At 39.9% G+C, this 20,890-nt stretch overlaps 4 protein-coding genes across 7 annotated transcripts; all 4 read left to right on the top strand.

Moving 5' to 3' along the window:
- Nucleotides 1-3,719, top strand: LOC138194247 (H-2 class II histocompatibility antigen, A-U alpha chain-like). 4 transcript variants are annotated; one of them, XM_069142831.1, is made up of 5 exons: nt 1-173; nt 825-918; nt 1,125-1,388; nt 1,499-1,780; nt 1,883-3,719. In XM_069142831.1, exons 2-5 carry the CDS (start codon nt 840-842, stop codon nt 2,002-2,004), a joined length of 747 nt encoding a protein of 248 aa, XP_068998932.1. In that variant the 5' UTR covers nt 1-173; nt 825-839; the 3' UTR covers nt 2,005-3,719. The 4 variants fall into 4 exon arrangements, with proteins under 4 accessions (XP_068998932.1, XP_068998934.1, XP_068998935.1 ...); XM_069142833.1 differs by having other exon boundaries at nt 830-918; XM_069142834.1 differs by having other exon boundaries at nt 1-95.
- A 299-nt stretch (nt 3,720-4,018) lies between these two features.
- On the top strand, nt 4,019-7,470 carry LOC138194248 (DLA class II histocompatibility antigen, DR-1 beta chain-like). Its single transcript, XM_069142836.1, has 5 exons — nt 4,019-4,133; nt 4,338-4,598; nt 5,319-5,600; nt 5,761-5,871; nt 6,348-7,470. Exons 1-5 carry the CDS (start codon nt 4,076-4,078, stop codon nt 6,371-6,373), a joined length of 738 nt encoding a protein of 245 aa, XP_068998937.1. The 5' UTR covers nt 4,019-4,075; the 3' UTR covers nt 6,374-7,470.
- Nucleotides 7,471-11,848: 4,378 nt separating this feature from the next.
- Nucleotides 11,849-13,883, top strand: LOC138191585 (H-2 class II histocompatibility antigen, A-S alpha chain-like). The gene is made up of 4 exons (XM_069138483.1): nt 11,849-11,928; nt 12,868-13,028; nt 13,139-13,420; nt 13,523-13,883. The coding sequence occupies exons 1-4, from the start codon at nt 11,849-11,851 to the stop codon at nt 13,642-13,644; spliced, it is 645 nt and encodes a 214-aa protein (XP_068994584.1). The 3' UTR covers nt 13,645-13,883.
- Nucleotides 13,884-15,664: 1,781 nt separating this feature from the next.
- Nucleotides 15,665-20,790, top strand: LOC138194249 (class II histocompatibility antigen, B-L beta chain-like). The gene is made up of 5 exons (XM_069142837.1): nt 15,665-15,770; nt 15,975-16,235; nt 16,958-17,239; nt 17,400-17,510; nt 18,039-20,790. The coding sequence occupies exons 1-5, from the start codon at nt 15,713-15,715 to the stop codon at nt 18,062-18,064; spliced, it is 738 nt and encodes a 245-aa protein (XP_068998938.1). The 5' UTR covers nt 15,665-15,712; the 3' UTR covers nt 18,065-20,790.
- The last annotated feature ends 100 nt before the right edge of the window (nt 20,791-20,890 follow it).

Consider the following 20,890-nt stretch of genomic DNA (forward strand, 5'->3'; position numbering starts at 1 on the left):
ATAAAGTGGACAGAAACCGTCATTATGAGCTATATTTTCATTACACCAAATAGAAACAACTGTGATTTAATTTAATGTAAGAGAGTTTGTATCAGGTATGTTTTCCACAAACTACAAGAAGGAAAGGTGTAAAATTGCTAAACCAAAACAGTTTTTATTGGAGGAAACAAAAGGTTTGTAGGATTTTTTTTTCTTGTCAGGAAAGTTTGCAAGAAGAAATTTTGACTTACTTTTCATTTCTAGATGTTAGTCTTTAGCATTTTGAGCTGCATTTCTTGTATAAAAGGTTTTATACAAATAAAGTTTATTGTTGTTATTATTATTATTATTATTATTATTAAGCTTCTTTGTGATGCTTTTTTGTGGACTGAAAATCCCTTTCTTTAATAAAACTATATATGTGAAACAGATTTATATTTTCAGTAAGAACAAATAGCTTTGGGATGAGTGCCAATAACAGGATAAGGAAGTTGGAAAGTGTCGAGACATGAACTTGTTTTGTGTTCAGAATAAAGGATATGCCATGTTGATTGTCATGAAACAACCTCATATGTGCCATCCTTACTCATAATCAATATTTCTGAATGATGTGGGCTCAAAAGCTTTATTTTTGTAACTACGTCCAGATTTAAAGCACCCTCTGCAAAATAGGTTAGACTGCTGTGTTACCATCAACGCTCACACAACAAGGAAGTTGTGGTTCTACAGCAGCCCAGTACTTCTGATAAGTCACGATTACAGAGCTTTGCAATGATTCACCAAAGGACCAAAGGACGTTTTTGATCGAGTGTGAGATCACCATTTGCTTTGTCTACACTTTGTAGTGCAGGTCTCCCAACATGGCGATCCACAGCTCACACACGAAGTGCTCTGCTGTCATAATCCTGATGGTCAACAGCTTCTGTGCTTTCTCACAAAGTAAGTTTTAAATTTACTCCTTTGTTCAGATCAAAACTTAACCTTCCACTGGAGACTTTTTAAAGTTTCTGGAACTTATATAAATGCATGATAATTAAAAATCCAATCGTTTAGTAGACAGTATGAAGAGCAGAGCTTTTTATTGTAACAGAGCCACATCAATTCATTTATAGATATTCGTATTTGTATTTTATTGTTTTTTTCAGTTACCCATGAAGTCACCTATTATATAGGCTGCTTTGAAAACAGCACAGCTCAGGTACTGTATGAATTTGATGGTAACGAGATGTTGTACATAGATTTTGAAAGACATTCAATCGAATACACTCTTCCCGTGTTTCTCGTGTTTGACCCAAGTAAAGTATTTCAAAATTTGAAAGTGTATAGCAATGGTTTAAAAGCCAAAAGAGCATGTCCACCCGCTCTGCAATACTGCAAATTGGAGGCAAGTAATCCACCAGAAGAGAAAGGTAAAAGATATTTATTTAATGTTGTGCTAACATCAACATTGATCTTTATTGTGACGGGATCGATACAATAAATTCCTGATCGTTTGTAATTGTGTTTTAACCCACCAAAGACCCTCCTGACAGCGTGATGTACCCAGCAGAAGAAGTTGAGCTGGGAGTTGAAAACAGCCTCATCTGCTTGGTGAATCATTTCTACCCACCTTCCATCAAAGTCAGCTGGACCAAAAATAACCATCCTGTGTCGGAGGGGGTATCCCTCAGCCGATATTATCCCAACAATGATCAAACCTTCCACCAGTTCTCAACCCTGACGTTCACCCCGAGCGAGGGGGACATTTACAGCTGCACTGTGGAGCACTCAGCACTGGAGAGGCCTCAAACAAAAATATGGGGTGACTTGAGTTTATCTTTAAATATAAAAACTATTTTATGACGTGTTGTAAAAATACATATTTGTTACTATTTCTTGTTTTTTTTCTTCTGTTCTTCCACAGAACCTGAGTTCAGTCATCAAAGTCTTGGACTCGATGTTTTCTGTGGAGTGGGCCTGAGTCTGGGCTTATTGGGAGTCGCAACTGGAACATTTTTATTTGTCAAAGGACTCCAGAGAGAGTAAAATTTTTGCCTTAGATCACACACAATAAATTGTTAATGATTATATACATTAATCTTAAACAAACACAATTATTATAGAGTGCATTTTGGTTTTGAAAGAGGTATAAATATGAGGAATGCAGTGGTTATTTCTGTTCAAGACAGAATGACCCTATAGGTCTTTTGTGCAAGCATCTTATTGCAACCCAAAGCTATGTTTTGAAATGAAGCAACCTGTTGCGGTTGTATAAACAATCTGGTACCGCAGACGAGTGATTTGATTCAGATTATGCTTGTGGTTTCTGTGCAGTGGCCCTGAGTCTGGCCTTATTGGGAGTAGCAACTGGAACATTTTTATGTTGTCAAGGGACTCCAATGAAAGCAGATTTTTGTTCCCGGATTACACACAAGAAAATGATTATAGACATTAATCTTAAACAGCAGTTTTTACATCTGTGATGCAGTGGTTATTTCTGTTCAAGACAAGTCCTCCTCCAAATGACCCCAAAGGCCTTTTGTGCAAGCATTTTATTAATCTGGTACTGTAAGAGACTCAATTCGGATTATGCCTATAGTGGGTTGGATGGATGGTTTGATAACGCAGCAATCTAGTGTACATTTGCATCCCATTTCCAATCACAAGGGAGGACAGTTTTTTAAAACTGTGTTTACTTTTGCCATGACAACAGATGTTGCATAACCTCAAGGAAATAGTAACTCTGAAACGCAATGCGGGTCACGTCAAAATTTTAACCAAACCTATTATCTTAAACCTAACCAGGGGCTCTAATTTAGGTAAATATGGGTTGGATTTGAAAGCAGGAAAAAAAAAAAAATTTCCTCACCACACAGAAAAGAAAACAAAATATCGGTCGTGTTTTATCATGACAATTACAGCGCTTGGCCTACTAAATCCCAAATATTTTGCAATCCAGTAGATAGTAAAGTTTAATAGCAGCAAAAAATGGGCGGTTCTAGGAATACGGTGAATCCATATTTCAATCCACAGTCACAGGTATCAGTAATCTTCTGGGATACACATGCATTTTTTTCAAACTTAATATAACAAGCAGTTGCTATGGAGCACCAGAAGAGTCCTGGGAAAGAAAAACAGTGAATTTTTTGATAACCCACTGAGATATATCCGATGGCCAGTGCACCACTATGGAGTACTCAGGGACATTGATTCCATAGGGTGGAACCGGTACCGGAACAATTATAACATTGCCACAATTGTAAATACATGGGCATTGAGTCATACATATACATAGTGGTTGCAGATTTTCATATCTTAGAAAAGTGGACGATTGGTCTCGGCAACTCTTCTAGTTAGTTTAGAAGTGTTTTAGATTTTCAGTGAAAGCTACAGGGTCTTTTATTTTGCATTTAATACTTCATTAAATTCCTTTATACTTCATGTACTGGTGTTTCTGTTCATCCTCTAGGTTGCTGCAGAGTTATCCATTTAAACATGATCATTTAATATGCATTCTGTTATTAGTACTGTGCTGTTTCTGCTTGTAAAAATGATCTTCTTTCTTCACTGGCAAAGAGTGAAAATGTGAATTGTATAGATCTCACTGTATGAAATGTAAATGCATGATTTTTTTTTATGCTTACTGGTGTCTTATTAGTTAGCACACTGTTAACCGGAAAAACAGATCAGTGTTAAATGTTTTCTTTTCATAAATGGGTGATTATGGCACCATTGCTTGGAAATTAAATCTGTAAAGGCTTTTTGTTGTGCTGTGTGATCCATTCTTCATAAGGTTCAAAGTTTCAAGGTGACTTTAACTATAAATTATTTCAATAATTCATTGATATGAAATTGGACAAACTATAACTACTGAACAATGACAGGGGAAATTCCCAGAATAGCATTGAAAACTTGAAACATGTGACTGCGTTGTCTATGTTTCAAAAAAATTAAATGTGAAAACAAATAACTCCACCCAGGGAACCACGCCTACGTAATATGACATACCGTACCTGCTTATCAGAACGTTGAGCAATCCCATTCTTCACTTCCTTGTGTTTCCAGTGCGACATTGTTTTGGTTCCCATTTCAGTTTGTCCTTTCTAGTTTGTCAACCATGCATATTTACAAGTTCCTGTCTCTGTCGTGTCTGTCCCTGCTTTTTTCAAGAGCAAGTAAGTACCATTCAAACAAAAAGCTGTTGTTGTTGTTTGTGCTGCAGTCAAAGTAAAACATAGACAGGAATGCTACTGCCTATCCTTACAGTTTGAAGACAAAAAGTATTGACTTTTTAAAATTCTAACATCTGTTGTGTGTGAATAAGTAATGAACAAGAATATTTTGTACATCACCGAACACTTGTTTGTTTCATGTTACAGGTGCTCTCTATGGTTATGCTTTGATTCGTTGCCAGTTCACTTCTCCCCATGATTACGTTTATCTGGAGCAAATCTACTTCAACAAGGTGCTTCTAGGCCAATACAACAGCACGTTGGGAAAGTATATCGGCTACACGGATAAAGGAAAGGAAGTTGCCGACGAACTCAACAAAAGTAAAGGTTTTTTGGAACAAGAGAAAAAGAATGCAGAGAAGTGCAAATCCAACCTCCCACAAATCTTTGATTTGTTATCAAAAACAGGTGATTTTCTGATCAAAGCTGAAAGTCTGATAACGCTCCAGATTACAAAGCCTTCTAATTAAATTTACTATGTCTTAGTCTAGTCTATGTCATACTTACTGGGTACGAGTACAATGAAAGAAGGTGAGAGATGAGAGATTAACTGGGTTACAACTTTGTGTTGAAGAGGGACCTAGAAATAAATAAAACTGCATATTTTCTAAATTACAGCATAAACAGATATGATCAAAGTTTATCAGGAAATATATTTACACTGTACAAATACTCCTTTACAAACCATTTTGTCAATCAATTTAGATTCTAGTACATGCTTGGAAGGGGAGGGTGAGGCGAGGGGTGTTCAGTTAGTTGCAATCTGCAACCACTAGATGCCACTAAACACTGCTCCTTTGAAGCAACAAGCCTCAGCAATTTTTTCTGAGGCATTTTTTTTGTTGTTGCTTTTTTACTATTAATAAGATAGTAATTATTTAATTATGTAAGTATGTCATATTAAGTGTACATTACCCTGTATTTATAGGTCCCTCTTATAAGTAAACTTGTTACACTGGAACTGTTCTTCCCCTCATTTTCTTTGGTACATCAGATGTACAAAAATATTTACACAATAAATTGCAAGGCTGTAATCTAAAGTCTTACAGAAACTTCTCATTATAAGTGCATAATAAGTGGATTAATTAATGACATTTAACAGTTTTGTCTTTGGGTATTCTCCTCTAGCCGAGCCCTCCGTCAAGCTGAGGTCAGTTAAGGCAGCGAGCAGCAAACATTCAGGCATGCTCGTCTGCAGTGCTTATGGCTTTTATCCCAAAGAAATCAGAGTGACCTGGCTGAGAGATGGAAAGAAAGTAACATCTGACGTGACATCCACTGAGGAGCTTCCCAATGGGAACTGGCTCTACCAGCTCCACTCCCATCTGGAGATTACACCCGAACCTGGAGAGAAAATCAGCTGCATGGTGGAGCATGCCAGCCTCATGGAGCCCAAGCTTTATGACTGGGGTAAGAGAGTGAAAGAAGGTGGAGGGGATTGATTGAATTAACTTTGATTTATTTTACTGAGGCAACAATCATCTTGTTGTTATGACAGAGTTATGGAAGGATACATTAATAAACATGAATATACAGTAAGTAAATGTGTTTGGGATAAATATGTTTTCAGACCCGATGCCTGAGTCAGGGGTGAATAAGATTGCGGTTGGGACAGCAGGGCTGCTGCTGGGTCTGGTCCTTGTACTTGCTGGGCTGATTTTCTACAAAAAGAACAAACGTGGTGAGAAAAGGGCAAAATTAATCCCCAATAATATCAACAAAATCAGATTCTTTAGGGCCTCTAGTGTTAGCAGCTGTAGGCGAAAAATGTGCAGCGATGAACAGGCTCTTTTCAAAACTATCATTGGTCTGTAACTTTTACAATCCTACTAGTTAATTAATGGACCAAAATCACACAAACAGAAAGTTATGTTTATGATACCTGTACGTTAAATAGCATTTTAAAATTTCACCATTCTGCATAAATGGCAGCACTGTTGGAAGTCCTGGAGTAATCAAGGTATTTCTGTCAGAAAATATTTACTGTTTTATTATTCTTTAAATTACAATGTGAAAGTCAACACTACCAGTCATAATTACAGACACAGCTATGTCTGAGTTAATGTAGCACCTGTCGTTTATAAAAGGAGCCTGTGAGGTTATTGTGATTTCTAATCAACAATTTGTGACTCTGTTCTTCTTTCTGTTTTTTTCTAGGCCGGGAGTTGGTGCCTACAAATTAATTTTGCCTGCCCCTTTGCTGAAAAATGTATTATACCAGCAAAAACTTAAAGTTATTGAAAGGTGGAATCCTCTCAGCAAAATGGTACAAAAATAAAGGTTTTTACACGCAGGCTGACATTATGCTATATATGTACAGGGATAATCTGTTTTGTGATGTCATTAAAAGTTAACTTTTACTGAAGTTCGAAGATTTGTTTTTGAAAGTATTAAGGAAATACAGTTTTGTTGGGAATCATGTTTTACATCTATTGTCACTAGAAGCCTGACATCTTGAGTTGCACAGCGGGTAATTTTCCTTGGGCCACTGAGGTTTATCGATTTAAAAATGAGAAAAAGGAAAAGTGAGAACCATTTAATTTAGTATGAAAGAAATTATGCTGATTTAAAAGAGCTATTGTAATTATAAAATCTCTCAACGAAATTAAGGAAAACCAAGCAAGATGGGCTATCTAATTATTACCTACTTTGATTTGTTCACCCTTTAAGCAGAAATTGTTTTGTTAGTGTCAGGAGTTCAGTTTTTGTCCTCCGTTTTGCCCCCGATCACCTCTCCTCCTGTGTCCCCTGTCTTTGTCTGTGGCCACGCCACTCACCTCCCATGGCCACGCCCCTCACCAGTCCCAGCAGATGCAGCCACTCACCCCTGATCACCACCTGCAGGTGTGCTGCATCTCCCTGATCACCTCCCCAGACTATATGTAACCTGCCCCTGCACAACTCTGGTTGTCGGTGCATTTTTGTTAGCCACCCGTCCGTCCTCTGTCTGCTCCCCGTCCGTCTTCCGTCTGCTCCCCGTCAGCTCTCCGTCAGCCCTGTTCCTGTTCCCGTTCCCGTTCCTCCGGCCTCTGTGTCTCCTGCGGATATCCCCCGTCAAAATCACCAGTCGGTGGAGTTGCCCTCCCGGCTTGGAGGATTGTTGACGCCGTCCCTTCCGCTGGTCTGCCGGCTGCCCTGTTACCCGTGTCCCCCTGGAGCTGTCGGTTGAGTTGCCCTCCCGACTGGACGTAAAGTGGACACGCTCAGTGCCACCTTTTTGGTTTGTAGCTTTTTGTTTGTTTTTTTGGACAATAAAGACTGTATTTTTGGAATTTGAAAACCTTGAGTCTGTGAGCTTGCATTTGGGTCCTGGAAAAACACCCCACCACATAACAGTTAGTGATTGTTATGTTGTTGTAGAAAGGTCTGAAGACCTGACTGTGAAAGATATCATTGTTTTATCAGTTGAAAATATATATGCAGCACTTAGCTTCAAATAAAATTATGGTGACCAGTGTGATACAATAGTCAAAGTTTCATTCATTTGTTAATTCCTACAAGTTATAATGATCTCATGATGACAGATGATGTAAGGAGTCATCCTCAGTTGGATGCTGTGGGGAGACTCTACACCATAATGTTTTAGCACATAGGGAGGCAGCACATAAATCAACCTCCACCACCCCACTAATGTGCAGAGTTAGGGCCACAGAATCATACAAAGCCCACTGCAGTACACCAACAAACATATATACAAATCACACACAAATATACACAGGAATACTGTTGGGTAGTGAGATTGAATCAAGCATGATAATAAAATAAAAATTTGAAACGGATAGTGCCTCTTAATAGATGGCATACTGAAAATATTGCAAACAGATGCTTTTCAAGACCTTTTTTAGAAGCCCTGCAGCTTTCCTAGCCTCAGCCACTGAGCACTCAACCTCCGAGCCCCCGAGTGATGATATGTTTTCTGAAATACAAACATAACAATGGAATAGAAATCAAACATACAGACATCATGTAATGTACCATATTAAGTATGCTGTCTATGAACAAGTTAGTGACTACTATTATCACAATGTCTACAGAAGATTCTTGTCAATACAAATAAACTTGCTTTCTAATACCGTGGAATTGTGTAGTTAACATTAGTACATTAGTTTAATGAACTAACAACAAGGTACTAACAGAGAAAATGCCCTTTGACCATATTAAAATGTTACATGAACTAACAGACCAGGTTATCTATCTGGTTTAGCCAGCTTAACTAGTGTAGATAGATGTGTAGATAGATAGATAGATAGATAGATGTGTAGATAGATAGATAGATAGATAGACAGATAGACAGATAGATAGATAGATAGATACTTTATTAATCCCCAAGGGGAAATTCTTTCGCTACAGCAGCATTTATAGATACAGGAAAGAAAGAAAATAACAGTAAAAATATTACATATAAAATGCACAGTAGATACAATAAAATAGAATAAAATAAAATAGAATAATTAAATTAAAACTAACTAAACAATAGTGCGAAGTTTTTTTAGTTTTTTTTTTTAAATATTTAAACAACCAAGAAAAACAGACTTCACTCCAAAATCCATCACAAAACAGTGTTATTGTTGTGTGATGGATTTTGCCATCGGTGAGTTATTGTACAGTCTTATTGCAGTGGGCAGGAATGATCTCCTGTATCTGTCCTTGTGACAGCGGAGCTGGAGGAGTCTTTTGGAGAAAGTGCTCCTCTGTCCCTGCAGCAGGTGGTGGAGAGGGTGGTCAGGATTATCCAATATGGATAATAGTTTCCTCAGCGTCCTCCTCTCAACCACCTTTTCCAGGCTGTCCAGTTTGTAGCCGATGATGGAGCCGGCCTTCTTAACCAGTTTGTTAAGTCTGTTGGTGTCGCTGGCTCCAGTGCTGCTCCCCCGGCAGACCACAGTGAAGTACAATGCACTGGCCACAACAGAGTGGTAGAACATCTCCAACATCTTGCTGCACACATTGAAGGATCGGAGTTTCCTCAAGAAAAAGAGTCGACTCATCCCCTTCTTGTAGACAGCGTTGATGTTGGTCTTCCAGTTCAATCTGTTGTCAATGGAGACACCCAGGTACTTGTACTCCTCAACCATGTCCACCTCCTCTCCCAGAACTCTCAGCGGTTGTGGAACCGTCATCTTCCTCCTGAAGTCGACCACCATCTCTCTGGTCTTGGCCACGTTCAGGAGCAGGTGATTTCTTCCCGCCCACTCCACAAAGTCCTCCACTACTGCCCTGTACTCATCCTCCCGTCCATCCCTTATACACCTGACCACAGCAGAGTCATCAGAGAACTTCTGCAGATGGCAGGACTCTGAGTTGTACTGGAAGTCAGTGGTGTATAAGGTGAACAGGAAGGGAGACAGAACAGTTCCCTGAGGAGCTCCAGTACCACTGACCACCGTATCAGACAGCACACTGCCCAGACGGACAAACTGTGGTCTGCCTGTCAGGTAGTCAGCGATCCAGGAGACGGTGGACGTGTCCACCCCCACCACCTGCAGCTTCTCACTCAGCAGCAGTGGTTGGATGGTGTCAAATGCACTGGAGAAATCAAAGAAAGTGATTCTCACAAAGTCACCAGTTCCATCCAGGTGCGACTGAGCTCGTTGCAGCGGGTACAGTAGATGATGGCATCGTCCACTCCCACATGATGCTGGTACGCAAATTGCAGCGGGTCCAGTGAAGATTTCACCAGCGGCCTGAGGTGAGCCAAGACCAGCCTCTCCAGCACCTTCATCACGAGATGTGAGGGCAACCGGTCAGTAGTTGTTGAGGCCGGATGGAGTCGTCTTCTTGGGGACTGGAACCAGGCATGACGTCTTCCACAGCACCGGGACTTCCTCCTGCTTCAGGCTCAGGTTGAAGAGGTGTTGCAGGACCTCAGCAAGCTGGACGGCGCAGGTCTTCAGGACCCCGGGGCTGATGCCGTCAGGTCCTGCAGCCTTGCGCTGGTGGAGTCTCTCCAGCTGTCTCCTAACCTGGCCAGTCGTCACAGAGAGGGGGGGAGGGGGGTCTTGGCGTCGATGGTGGAAGAGCCCTTTAAAGTTGAGGGCTCTGTGTCCATGCAGCTCACCAGGTGGGACAGAGGGGGGAGGGGAGAAGGCAGCAGAGGTGTTTGGGAGGTGTAAGGTGTGGAGGAGACAGATGAGGGCGGTGAACTAAACCTGTTGAAGAAACAGTTTAGCTCATTGGCCCTCTCCAGGGAGCCCCCTGGTTGTCTCTCTATCCCCTTCAACCCAGTAATCTCCTTCATACCTCTGCACCAGAGGAACATACACCTCCCTTACGTTGTTCTGCTGGAGTTTGGCCTCCAGCTTTATCCTGTAGGAGTCCTTGCACTCTCTCAGCTTCTCCTTCAGTTCGTGCTGCACTCTCCTGAGCTCCTCCCTGTCCCCAGACCTGAAGGCTGCTTTCTTCTGATTAAGAAGCACCTTCAGGTCACTGGTGATCCACAGCTTGTTGTTGGGGAAGCAGTGTACAGTCCGGGATGGTACGGTGGTGTGTTCACAGAATTTGATGTAGTCCGTCATGCTGTTGATGTCCTCCCCATGTGGTCCACACAGCACATCCCAGTCCGTGGACTCAAAGCAGTCCTGCAGGGCGTCTTTAGCCTCCTGTGTCCACCTCCTCACAGTCCTGGTGGTTACAGGCTGCCTCTGCACCAGAGGAACATACTTTGGTGTCAGCAGGACCAGGTTGTGATCCGACCTACCAAGGGGGGGAAGGGAAGTAGCACTGTATGCATCCATGGCATTAACATACAATAGGTCCATGGTTTTATTGTTCCGGGTGGGGCAGTTAACATGCTGGTGCAAAGTTGGCAGTACTTTATCCAGACTGGTTAAAGTCTCCAGTAACTGCCAAAAATGCACCGGGATGCTTAGTCTGAAGTTTGGACACAGTGGAGTGGATGGTGTCCACTGCTGCCACTGCGTCAGCTGATGGAGGAACGTACACAGCGATAAAAATGGCGGACGAGAACTCCCTCGGCAAATAATACGGGCGCATCCCCACGGCTAGAAGTTCAATGTCCGGGCTACAGAAACGTTCCTTCACACACACGTGGTCGGGATTGCACCACCTCTCGTTCACATAGACTGCAATCCCTCCACCTTTCTTCTTGCCGCTCCGAACAACGACTCTGTCCGCCTGAACAGTCCTGAAGCCGGGTACGGCCGCACTGTGGTCCGGGAAATGTGAGTGCAGCCATGTCTCAGTGAAACACATGATGCTGCACTCCCGGTATTCCCGCTGGGTCTTTACCAGCGCGCCGAGCTCGTCCGTCTTATTGGCCAACGACCTCACGTTCCCCATTAAAATCGCCGGTACCGATGGTTTATATCTCCTCCTCTTCGCCTTCAGCTTAGCTCCAGCTCTGCAACCCCGACGTCTTCTTCAAAGTTTGTCTGGGATTTCAGGCCTTGCTCTGGGCAGCAGCAGTAGAGGCTTACTCAACGCGATCAGCTGATCACGAGAGTAAACAATGGCCCCAGTCCACTGTGCGTAGCTCAGAATAAAAAAAATTCCTGTCACTTCAAATAAAAATTATCTGTAAACATATCAAAATCCTTGAACATGAAATAGTACAAATATGTGTAAATTGAACACTTTCTGTGAAGTGACTCAACAAGTAATAATAAAAACAACACTCACTTCGCTCATGCATACATACCATGACTCAACTCCTAGTAAAGCTGGCACCATGTGCTGACAGCACAGCTAAGGACCCTTCCAGGACCCAGCAGCACTCTAGGTTGTCCTAATTATGCTTGACGAGGTCATTTGGTACACTGAGAGCTTTGCACGCTCCAGTTTTTGTGAAATGACCTCAAATGACCCTGTCAAAATTTACCAACCAAAACAAACTTACAGAAAGATGTATCAAGGGAAAAGGATACTGCATTACAAGATGGCGCTCATCATTCACATACACACTCCTGTCAGTGGTACAACATTATTCCACTGATCTATCGTGTAACATGCCAAGAAATACAGCAAGCAGAGAAGAAGCTAGAAAACATGGACGTAAAATACGTAGGTTTTAAAATTTCCATTGCAAATATTTCTGAGGATGGAAATACCGTCATGCAATTTGTCAAGTAACACTGAAAATAATCACAACTATTTTTGTGAACAAGGAAACTCCACAGGGAACCATGAACTCTGTTGCAGCAGCACAGGTCACTGCACACAAGTTATGAAACAAATCAGTTCTGCTTTTGGGACTTAAGCTACTTCCACTTTTAAAACAATGGTAGTGCGTGGAATAAAGTGGACAGAAACCGTCATTATGAGCTATATTTTCATTACACCAAATAGAAACAACTGTGATTTAATTTAATGTAAGAGAGTTTGTATCAGGTATGTTTTCCACAAACTACAAGAAGGAAAGGTGTAAAATTGCTAAACCAAAACAGTTTTTATTGGAGGAAACAAAAGGTTTGTAGGATTTTTTTTTTCTTGTCAGGAAAGTTTGCAAGAAGAAATTTTGACTCACTTTTCATTTCTAGAGGTTAGTCTTTAGCATTTTGAGCTGCATTTCTTGTATAAAAGGTTTTATACAAATAAAGTTTATTGTTGTTATTATTATTATTATTATTAAGCTTCTTTATGATGCTTTTTTGTGGACTGAAAATCCCTTTCTTTAATAAAACTATACATGTGAAACAGATTTATATTTATATATTGAAAGACATTCAATCGAATACACTCTTCCCATGTTTCTCGTGTTTGACCCAAGTAAAGTATTTCAAAATTTGAAAGTGTATAGCAATGGTTTAAAAGCCAAAAGAGCATGTCCACCCACTCTGCAATACTGCAAATTGGAGGCAAGTAATCCACCAGAAGAGAAAGGTAAAAGATATTTATTTAATGTTGTGCTAACATCAACATTGATCTTTATTGTGACGGGATCGATACAATAAATTCCTGATCGTTTGTAATTGTGTTTTAACCCACCAAAGACCCTCCTGACAGCGTGATGTACCCAGCAGAAGAAGTTGAGCTGGGAGTTGAAAACAGCCTCATCTGCTTGGTGAATCATTTCTACCCACCTTCCATCAAAGTCAGCTGGACCAAAAATAACCATCCTGTGTCGGAGGGGGTATCCCTCAGCCGATATTATCCCAACAATGATCAAACCTTCCACCAGTTCTCAACCCTGACGTTCACCCCGAGCGAGGGGGACATTTACAGCTGCACTGTGGAGCACTCAGCACTGGAGAGGCCTCAAACAAAAATATGGGGTGACTTGAGTTTATCTTTAAATATAAAAACTATTTTATGACGTGTTGTAAAAATACATATTTGTTACTATTTCTTGTTTTTTTTCTTCTGTTCTTCCACAGAACCTGAGTTCAGTCATCAAAGTCTTGGACTCGATGTTTTCTGTGGAGTGGGCCTGAGTCTGGGCTTATTGGGAGTCGCAACTGGAACATTTTTATTTGTCAAAGGACTCCAGAGAGAGTAAAATTTTTGCCTTAGATCACACACAATAAATTGTTAATGATTATATACATTAATCTTAAACAAACACAATTATTATAGAGTGCATTTTGGTTTTGAAAGAGGTATAAATATGAGGAATGCAGTGGTTATTTCTGTTCAAGACAGAATGACCCTATAGGTCTTTTGTGCAAGCATCTTATTGCAACCCAAAGCTATGTTTTGAAATGAAGCAACCTGTTGCGGTTGTATAAACAATCTGGTACCGCAGAAGAGTGATTTGATTCAGATTATGCTTGTGGTTTCTGTGCAGTGGCCCTGAGTCTGGGCTTATTGGGAGTAGCAACTGGAACATTTTTATGTTGTCAAGGGACTTCAATGAAAGCAGATTTTTGTTCCTGGATTACACACAAGAAAATGATTATAGACATTAATCTTAAACAGCAGTTTTTACATCTGTGATGCAGTGGTTATTTCTGTTCAAGACAAGTCCTCCTCCAAATGACCCCAAAGGCCTTTTGTGCAAGCATTTTATTAATCTGGTACTGTAAGAGACTCAATTCGGATTATGCCTATAGTGGGTTGGATGGATGGTTTGATAATGCAGCAATCTAGTGTACATTTGCATCCCATTTCCAATCACAAGGGAGGACAGTTTTTTAAAACTGTGTTTACTTTTGCCATGACAACAGATGTTGCATAACCTCAAGGAAATAGTAACTCTGAAACGCAATGCGGGTCACGTCAAAATTTTAACCAAACCCATTATCTTAAACCTAACCAGGGGCTCTAATTTAGGTAAATATGAGTCGCATTTGAAAGCAGGAAAAAAAAACTATTTCCTCACCACACAGAAAAGAAAGCAAAATATCGGTCGTGTTTTATCATGACAATTACAGCGTTTGGCCTACTAAATCCCAAATATTTTGCAATCCAGTAGATAGTAAAGTTTAATAGCAACAAAAAATGGGCAGTTCTAGAAATAAGGTGAATCCATATTTCAATCCACAGTCACAGGTACCAGTAATCTTCTGGGATACACATGCATTTTTTTCAAACTTAATATAACAAGCAGTTGCTATGGAGCACCAGAAGAGTCCTGGGAAAGAAAAACAGTGAATTTTTTGATAACCCACTGAGATATATCCGATGGCCAGTGCACCACTATGGAGTACTCAGGGACATTGATTCCATAGGGTGGAACCAGTACCGGAACAATTATAACATTGCCACAATTGTAAATACATGGGCATTGAGTCATACATATACATAGTGGTTGCAGATTTTCATATCTTAGAAAAGTGGACGATTGGTCTCGGCAACTCTTCTAGTTAGTTTAGAAGTGTTTTAGATTTTCAGCGAAAGCTACAGGGTCTTTTATTTTGCATTTAATACTTCATTAAATTCCTTTATACTTCATGTACTGGTGTTTCTGTTCATCCTCTAGGTTGCTGCAGAGTTATCCATTTAAACATGATCATTTAATATGCATTCTGTTATTAGTACTGTGCTGTTTCTGCTTGTAAAAATGATCTTCTTTCTTCACTGGCAAAGAGTGAAAATGTGAATTGTATAGATCTCACTGTATGAAATGTAAATGCATGATTTTTTTATGCTTACTGGTGTCTTATCAGTTAGCACACTGTTAACCGGAAAAACAAATCAGTGTTAAATGTTTTCTTTTCATAAATGGGTGATTATGGCACCATTGCTTGGAAATTAAATCTGTAAAGACTTTTTGTTGTGCTGTGTGATCCATTCTTCATAAGGTTCAAAGTTTCAAGGTGACTTTAACTATAAATTATTTCAATAATTCATTGATATGAAATTGGACAAACTATAACTACTGAACAATGACAGGGGAAATTCCCAGAATAGCATTGAAAACTTGAAACATGTGACTGCGTTGTCTATGTTTCAAAAAAATTAAATGTGAAAACAAATAACTCCACCCAGGGAACCACGCCTACGTAATATGACATACCGTACCTGCTTATAAGAACGTTGAGCAATCCCATTCTTCACTTCCTTGTGTTTCCAGTGTGACATTGTGTTGGTTCCCATTTCAGTTTGTCCTTTCTAGTTTGTCAACCATGCATATTTACAAGTTCCTGTCTCTGTCGTGTCTGTCCCTGCTTTTTTCAAGAGCAAGTAAGTACCATTAAAACAAAAAGCTGTTGTTGTTGTTTGTGCTGCAGTCAAAGTAAAACATAGACAGTAGTGATACTGCCCAGCCTTACAGTTTTAAGACAAAAAGTATTGACTTTTTAAAATTCTAACATCTGTTGTGTGTGAATAAGTAATGAGCAAGAATATTTTGTACATCACCAAACACTTGTTTGTTTCATGTTACAGGTGCTTTCTATGTTTATGCTTTGATTCGTTGCCAGTTCACTTCGCCCCTTGATTACGTTTATCTGGAGCAAATCTACTTCAACAAGGTGCTTCTAGGCCAATACAACAGCACGTTGGGAAAGTATATCGGCTACACGGATAAAGGAAAGGAAGTTGCCGACGAACTCAACAAAAGTAAAGGTTTTTTGGAACGAGAGAAAAAGGATGAAGAGAAGTGCAAATCCCACCTCCCACAAATCTTTGATTTGTTATCACAAACAGGTGATTTTCTGATCAAAGCTGAAAGTCTGATAACGCTTCAGATTACAAAGCCTTCTAATTAAATTTACTATGTCTTAGTCTAGTCTATGTCATACTTACTGGGTACGAGTACAATGAAAGAAGGTGAGAGATGAGAGATTAACTGGGTTACAACTTTGTGTTGAAGAGGGACCTAGAAATAAATAAAACTGCATATTTTCTAAATTACAGCATAAACAGACATGATCAAAGTTTATCAGGAAATATATTTACGCTGTACAAATACTCCTTTACAAATCATTTTGTCAATCAATTTAGATTCTAGTACATGCTTGGAAGGGGAGGGTGAGGCGAGGGGTGTTCAGTTAGTTGCAATATGCAACCACTAGATGCCACTAAACACTGCTCCTTTGAAGCAACAAGCCTCAGCAATTTTTTCTAAGGCATTTTTTTTGTTGTTGCTTTTTTTTACTATTAATAAGATAGTAATTATTTAATTATGTAAGTATGTCATATTAAGTGTACATTACCCTGTATTTATAGGTCCCTCTTATAAGTAAACTTGTCACACTGGAACTGTTCTTCCCCTCATTTTCTTTGGTACATCAGATGTACAAAAATATTTACACAATAAATTGCAAGGCTGTAATCTAAAGTCTTACAGAAACTTCTCATTATAAGTGCATAATAAGTGGATTAATTAATGACATTTAACAGTTTTGTCTTTGGGTATTCTCCTCTAGCCGAGCCCTATGTCAACCTGAGGTCAGTGAAGGCAGCGAGCAGCAAACATCCAGGCATGCTCGTCTGCAGTGCTTATGGCTTTTATCCCAAAGAAATCAGAGTGACCTGGCTGAGAGATGGAAAGAAAGTAACATCTGACGTGACATCCACTGAGGAGCTTCCCAATGGGAACTGGCTCTACCAGCTCCACTCCCATCTGGAGATTACACCCGAACATGGAGAGAAAATCAGCTGCATGGTGGAGCATGCCAGCCTCATGGAGCCCAAGCTTTATGACTGGGGTAAGAGAGTAAGAGAAGGTGGAGGGGATTGATTGAATTAACTTTGATTTATTTTACTGAGGCAACAATCATCTTGTTGTTATGACAGAGTTATGGAAGGATATATTAATAAACATGAATATACAGTAAGTAAATGTGTTTGGGATAAATATGTTTTCAGACCCGATGCCTGAGTCAGGGATGAATAAGATTGCGGTTGGGACAGCAGGGCTGCTGCTGGGTCTGGTCCTTGTACTTGCTGGGCTGATTTTCTACAAAATGAACAAACGTGGTGAGAAAAGGGCAAAATTAATCCCCAATAATATCAACAAAATCAGATTCTTTAGGGCCTCTAGTGTTAGCAGCTGTAGGCGAAAAATGTGCAGCGATGAACAGGCTCTTTTCAAAACTATCATTGGTCTGTAACTTTTACAATCCTACTAGTTAATTAATGGACCAAAATCACACAAACAGAAAGTTGTGTTTATGATACCTGTACGTTAAATAGCATTTTAAAATTTCACCATTCTGCATAAATGGCAGCACTGTTGGAAGTCCTGGAGTAATCAAGGTATTTCTGTCAGAAAATATTTACTGTTTTATTATTCTTTAAATTACAGTGTGTGTAAGTCAATACTACCAGTCATAATTAAAAAATTTCCCCTCGGGCATTAATAAAGTAAATACCTACCTACCTAATTACAGACACAGCTATGTCTGAGTTAATGTAGCACCTGTAGTTTATAAAAGGAGCCTGTGAGGTTATTGTGATTTCTAATCAACAATTTGTGACTCTGTTCTTCTTTTTGTTTTTTTCTAGGCCGGGAGTTGGTGCCTACAAATTAATTTTGTCTGCTCCTTTGTGAAAAACATGTTATAACAACAAAAATGTAAAGTTATCGAAAAGGTGGGAAGAAAGTGGTAGCAAATTAAAAAAAAGGTTTTTACACACAGGTTGAAAAATGACATTATGCTACATCAGATAATTTGTTTTGTGATGTTAACTTTATAAAAAGTAAACGATGGTATAAGAGAGATATTTGAACTATAAAATGTCTCAACTAAATTAAAGAAAACTAATGTCATTAGTGTTTACTTTGATTTGTAACTTCGCTAGTTTCCAGAAATGCTTTTGAGATTTTAGCTGGACTTCATTTTGGAGGTACACAACCTCCATCTTCACAGGACTGATATGGAACAGTTCAGCCATCTGTCCTGAAATCTCACCCAAGTCCACCTCCGTGAAGGGGTTGGCAATAAATGTCACACAGGGCTCAAGTTTCTCAAAGTTAGTGAATCTCTCTGCAAACCCCAGCCCAAGCTTGGACAGTAGGTCACAATACTTTTCAAAAAGTCTGCTGACACTGCATGGCTTTTCAACATCTTTGAGACTGAGAGGAAAGTGCTAAAACTTCTAGATTTTCACTTCCTAAATGTGAAATGATCGCTTTGCTTTGAACGCCTTAGCCGCACCTATCATATTACATATGTTTTTTTTTCTTTACCTTGTAACTGTAGGTTCAAGTGATTCAGTTTCTCAGTTACATCTCTCAGGAACTCAAAATCAAATAGCCACTCAGCATCAGACAACGGAGTGGTATCCTTCTCCCTCGATTGCATGAAAGCCTTAATTTCACTCAGCAGCAGAAAAAAAAAAGCGCTGTAGGATCTTACCCATGCTTAGCCACCTGATGTCGGTGTGGAGAAGGAGATCCCCATACTCAGCAGAAAATTCCTACAGGAACAGCTTAAAGCTCCCGTGTTGTTTGGCCTTGCTCGTATGGAGTTAATCTTAACAACAGGTGTCGTGTCGTGACATGATCAAATCCCATTACATCCGCAGCCTGTTGATGGATGTTACGATAGTTCACAAATGTAGCAAAGTCCAGGTCTGTTTTGCAGTGAGCAATAAAGCCCGAGTTGTTACTGACACCTGCTTAAGAGGGGTCGTTTTTTGAACAGAGATGTCCTTTTCACAACATTGTAAATATCAACTCCTCTGGTTGTAGTTTTCAGTGGAAGTAAGGTCAAAAATCTTCATTTGTAGAAAATAATCAAACACCATCCAAATGAAGACAGCCAGGTGGGCTGTATTGCTGGAGTCAATTGACTCACACTGGATCGAAACCATTTGCGCCTGTCCACGTTCAGTTTGAGCTGGTCCGCTGCATCTGCAGCCAGTGTAGACTCTCTCCCTGCCACAGTGTTTGCACCAAGTTGTAAATCGGCAATAATGGACGAAATTTAATGTTTCAGTCACCGCAGTCGTTGCCTTTTTTACAATCCTGCCATTGGTGAAAGGTTTTTTGTGCTTTGTGAAGATGTGCGCCACTTTAAACGAAGCCTATGTTGCTACATTGGCCTTCTTTGTTGGTTTGGTAAATAGAGACTGCTGTCTTATAAGCGCGGTTTTCAGCTCATTCCCCTTCTCTGTTCAAAGAGCGCTTCCAGCTGGATAGTCTCTTGAAAAATTCCTGTGAACATTAGTGAATCGCTTTGTGTCACAAGGGGGTGAGATATCTGTGAATTTGATTGAACAGAAATGCAAAGAGATTTACCAAGAGACATTGGGTTATCCAATTTATTTCGTTCGAACCTTCTGGGATCTACTCAAAACCGGGTGGCGGACTACTGGTAGTTTGCTAGCTGCGGGTTGGAGACCCCGGTGGTACATGAAGTAATGAGTCATCATCAGCTGGATCCACATCATGATGCATGAGCACAAAAAGAGGCAGCGCATAAACCAACCTCCATCACTCCACTCATGTGCAGGGTTATGGCCACAGAATAATTCAAAGCCCACTGAGGTACAGGTAATCTCAACACCAACAAATATATACAAATCAGACACATATAGACAGGACTGCTGTTAGGTAGTAAGATTAAATCAACTATAAAAAGAAAAGAAAAGTTTTAAACTTATATTGCCTTTTGTTATAACAGCTGGCATATTGTATATAATCCTAACATATAAATGCTTTTCATGACCATCCATAGCAAAATCACCTGTGCTAATTTCAATCAAAGACAGCCAATTCGTTCCATGGTTCTGGACTGTAAAACCTTTGTGACTGTACTTGTGTCTGTATTGTAAGGTAGGTGCTTATACCTTATCTAAGATTATCTCTGGAATATTTGTGGTCATTATTCTGTCAGTTATCCATCTTCCCAACAGTTTTAAGTGCAGAGGAGACAACTGAAGTCAGAGAAGTCTGTGACTGACACTCTCCTCATATTCACCCAACAAACCTACAACACAAAACACATTCATCAGCTCAATAAAAATGAATCTAGAAGCCCTGTGATTTTCTTCCTTAAAAGTAAATAACATGATGTGACCCACTTTCATCCCTGCTTTCCTGCAAAAAGCTCAGTGGGCAGCGTTTCCCTCAGTATTGTCTTACAGACAAGAAATAGCATTTTGGGCTGCAGGCTTCTGAAATGCTGCAGACTGGACACATGGACATATAATGCAAACAAAATGAGGTAGGACAGAGGGTGGGAGAACATACATTGTCCGTAAGAATTGAATATTAATAGTTATATCATTTCTGTTCTCGTCATTTGATGGATGTGCACTTTTTTTGTTAATTTACTATAATTTTAGATCTGAAATTATTAGTTGATTAATCAAGTTTCATTGACAGAAAATTAATCCACGTAAACTACTTG

Source organism: Embiotoca jacksoni, unplaced genomic scaffold (genome assembly GCF_022577435.1).
Source record: "Embiotoca jacksoni isolate LCO1_2020_lvr unplaced genomic scaffold, fEmbJac1.0.p SCAF_11, whole genome shotgun sequence".
Lineage (NCBI taxonomy): Eukaryota > Metazoa > Chordata > Actinopteri > Embiotocidae > Embiotoca > Embiotoca jacksoni.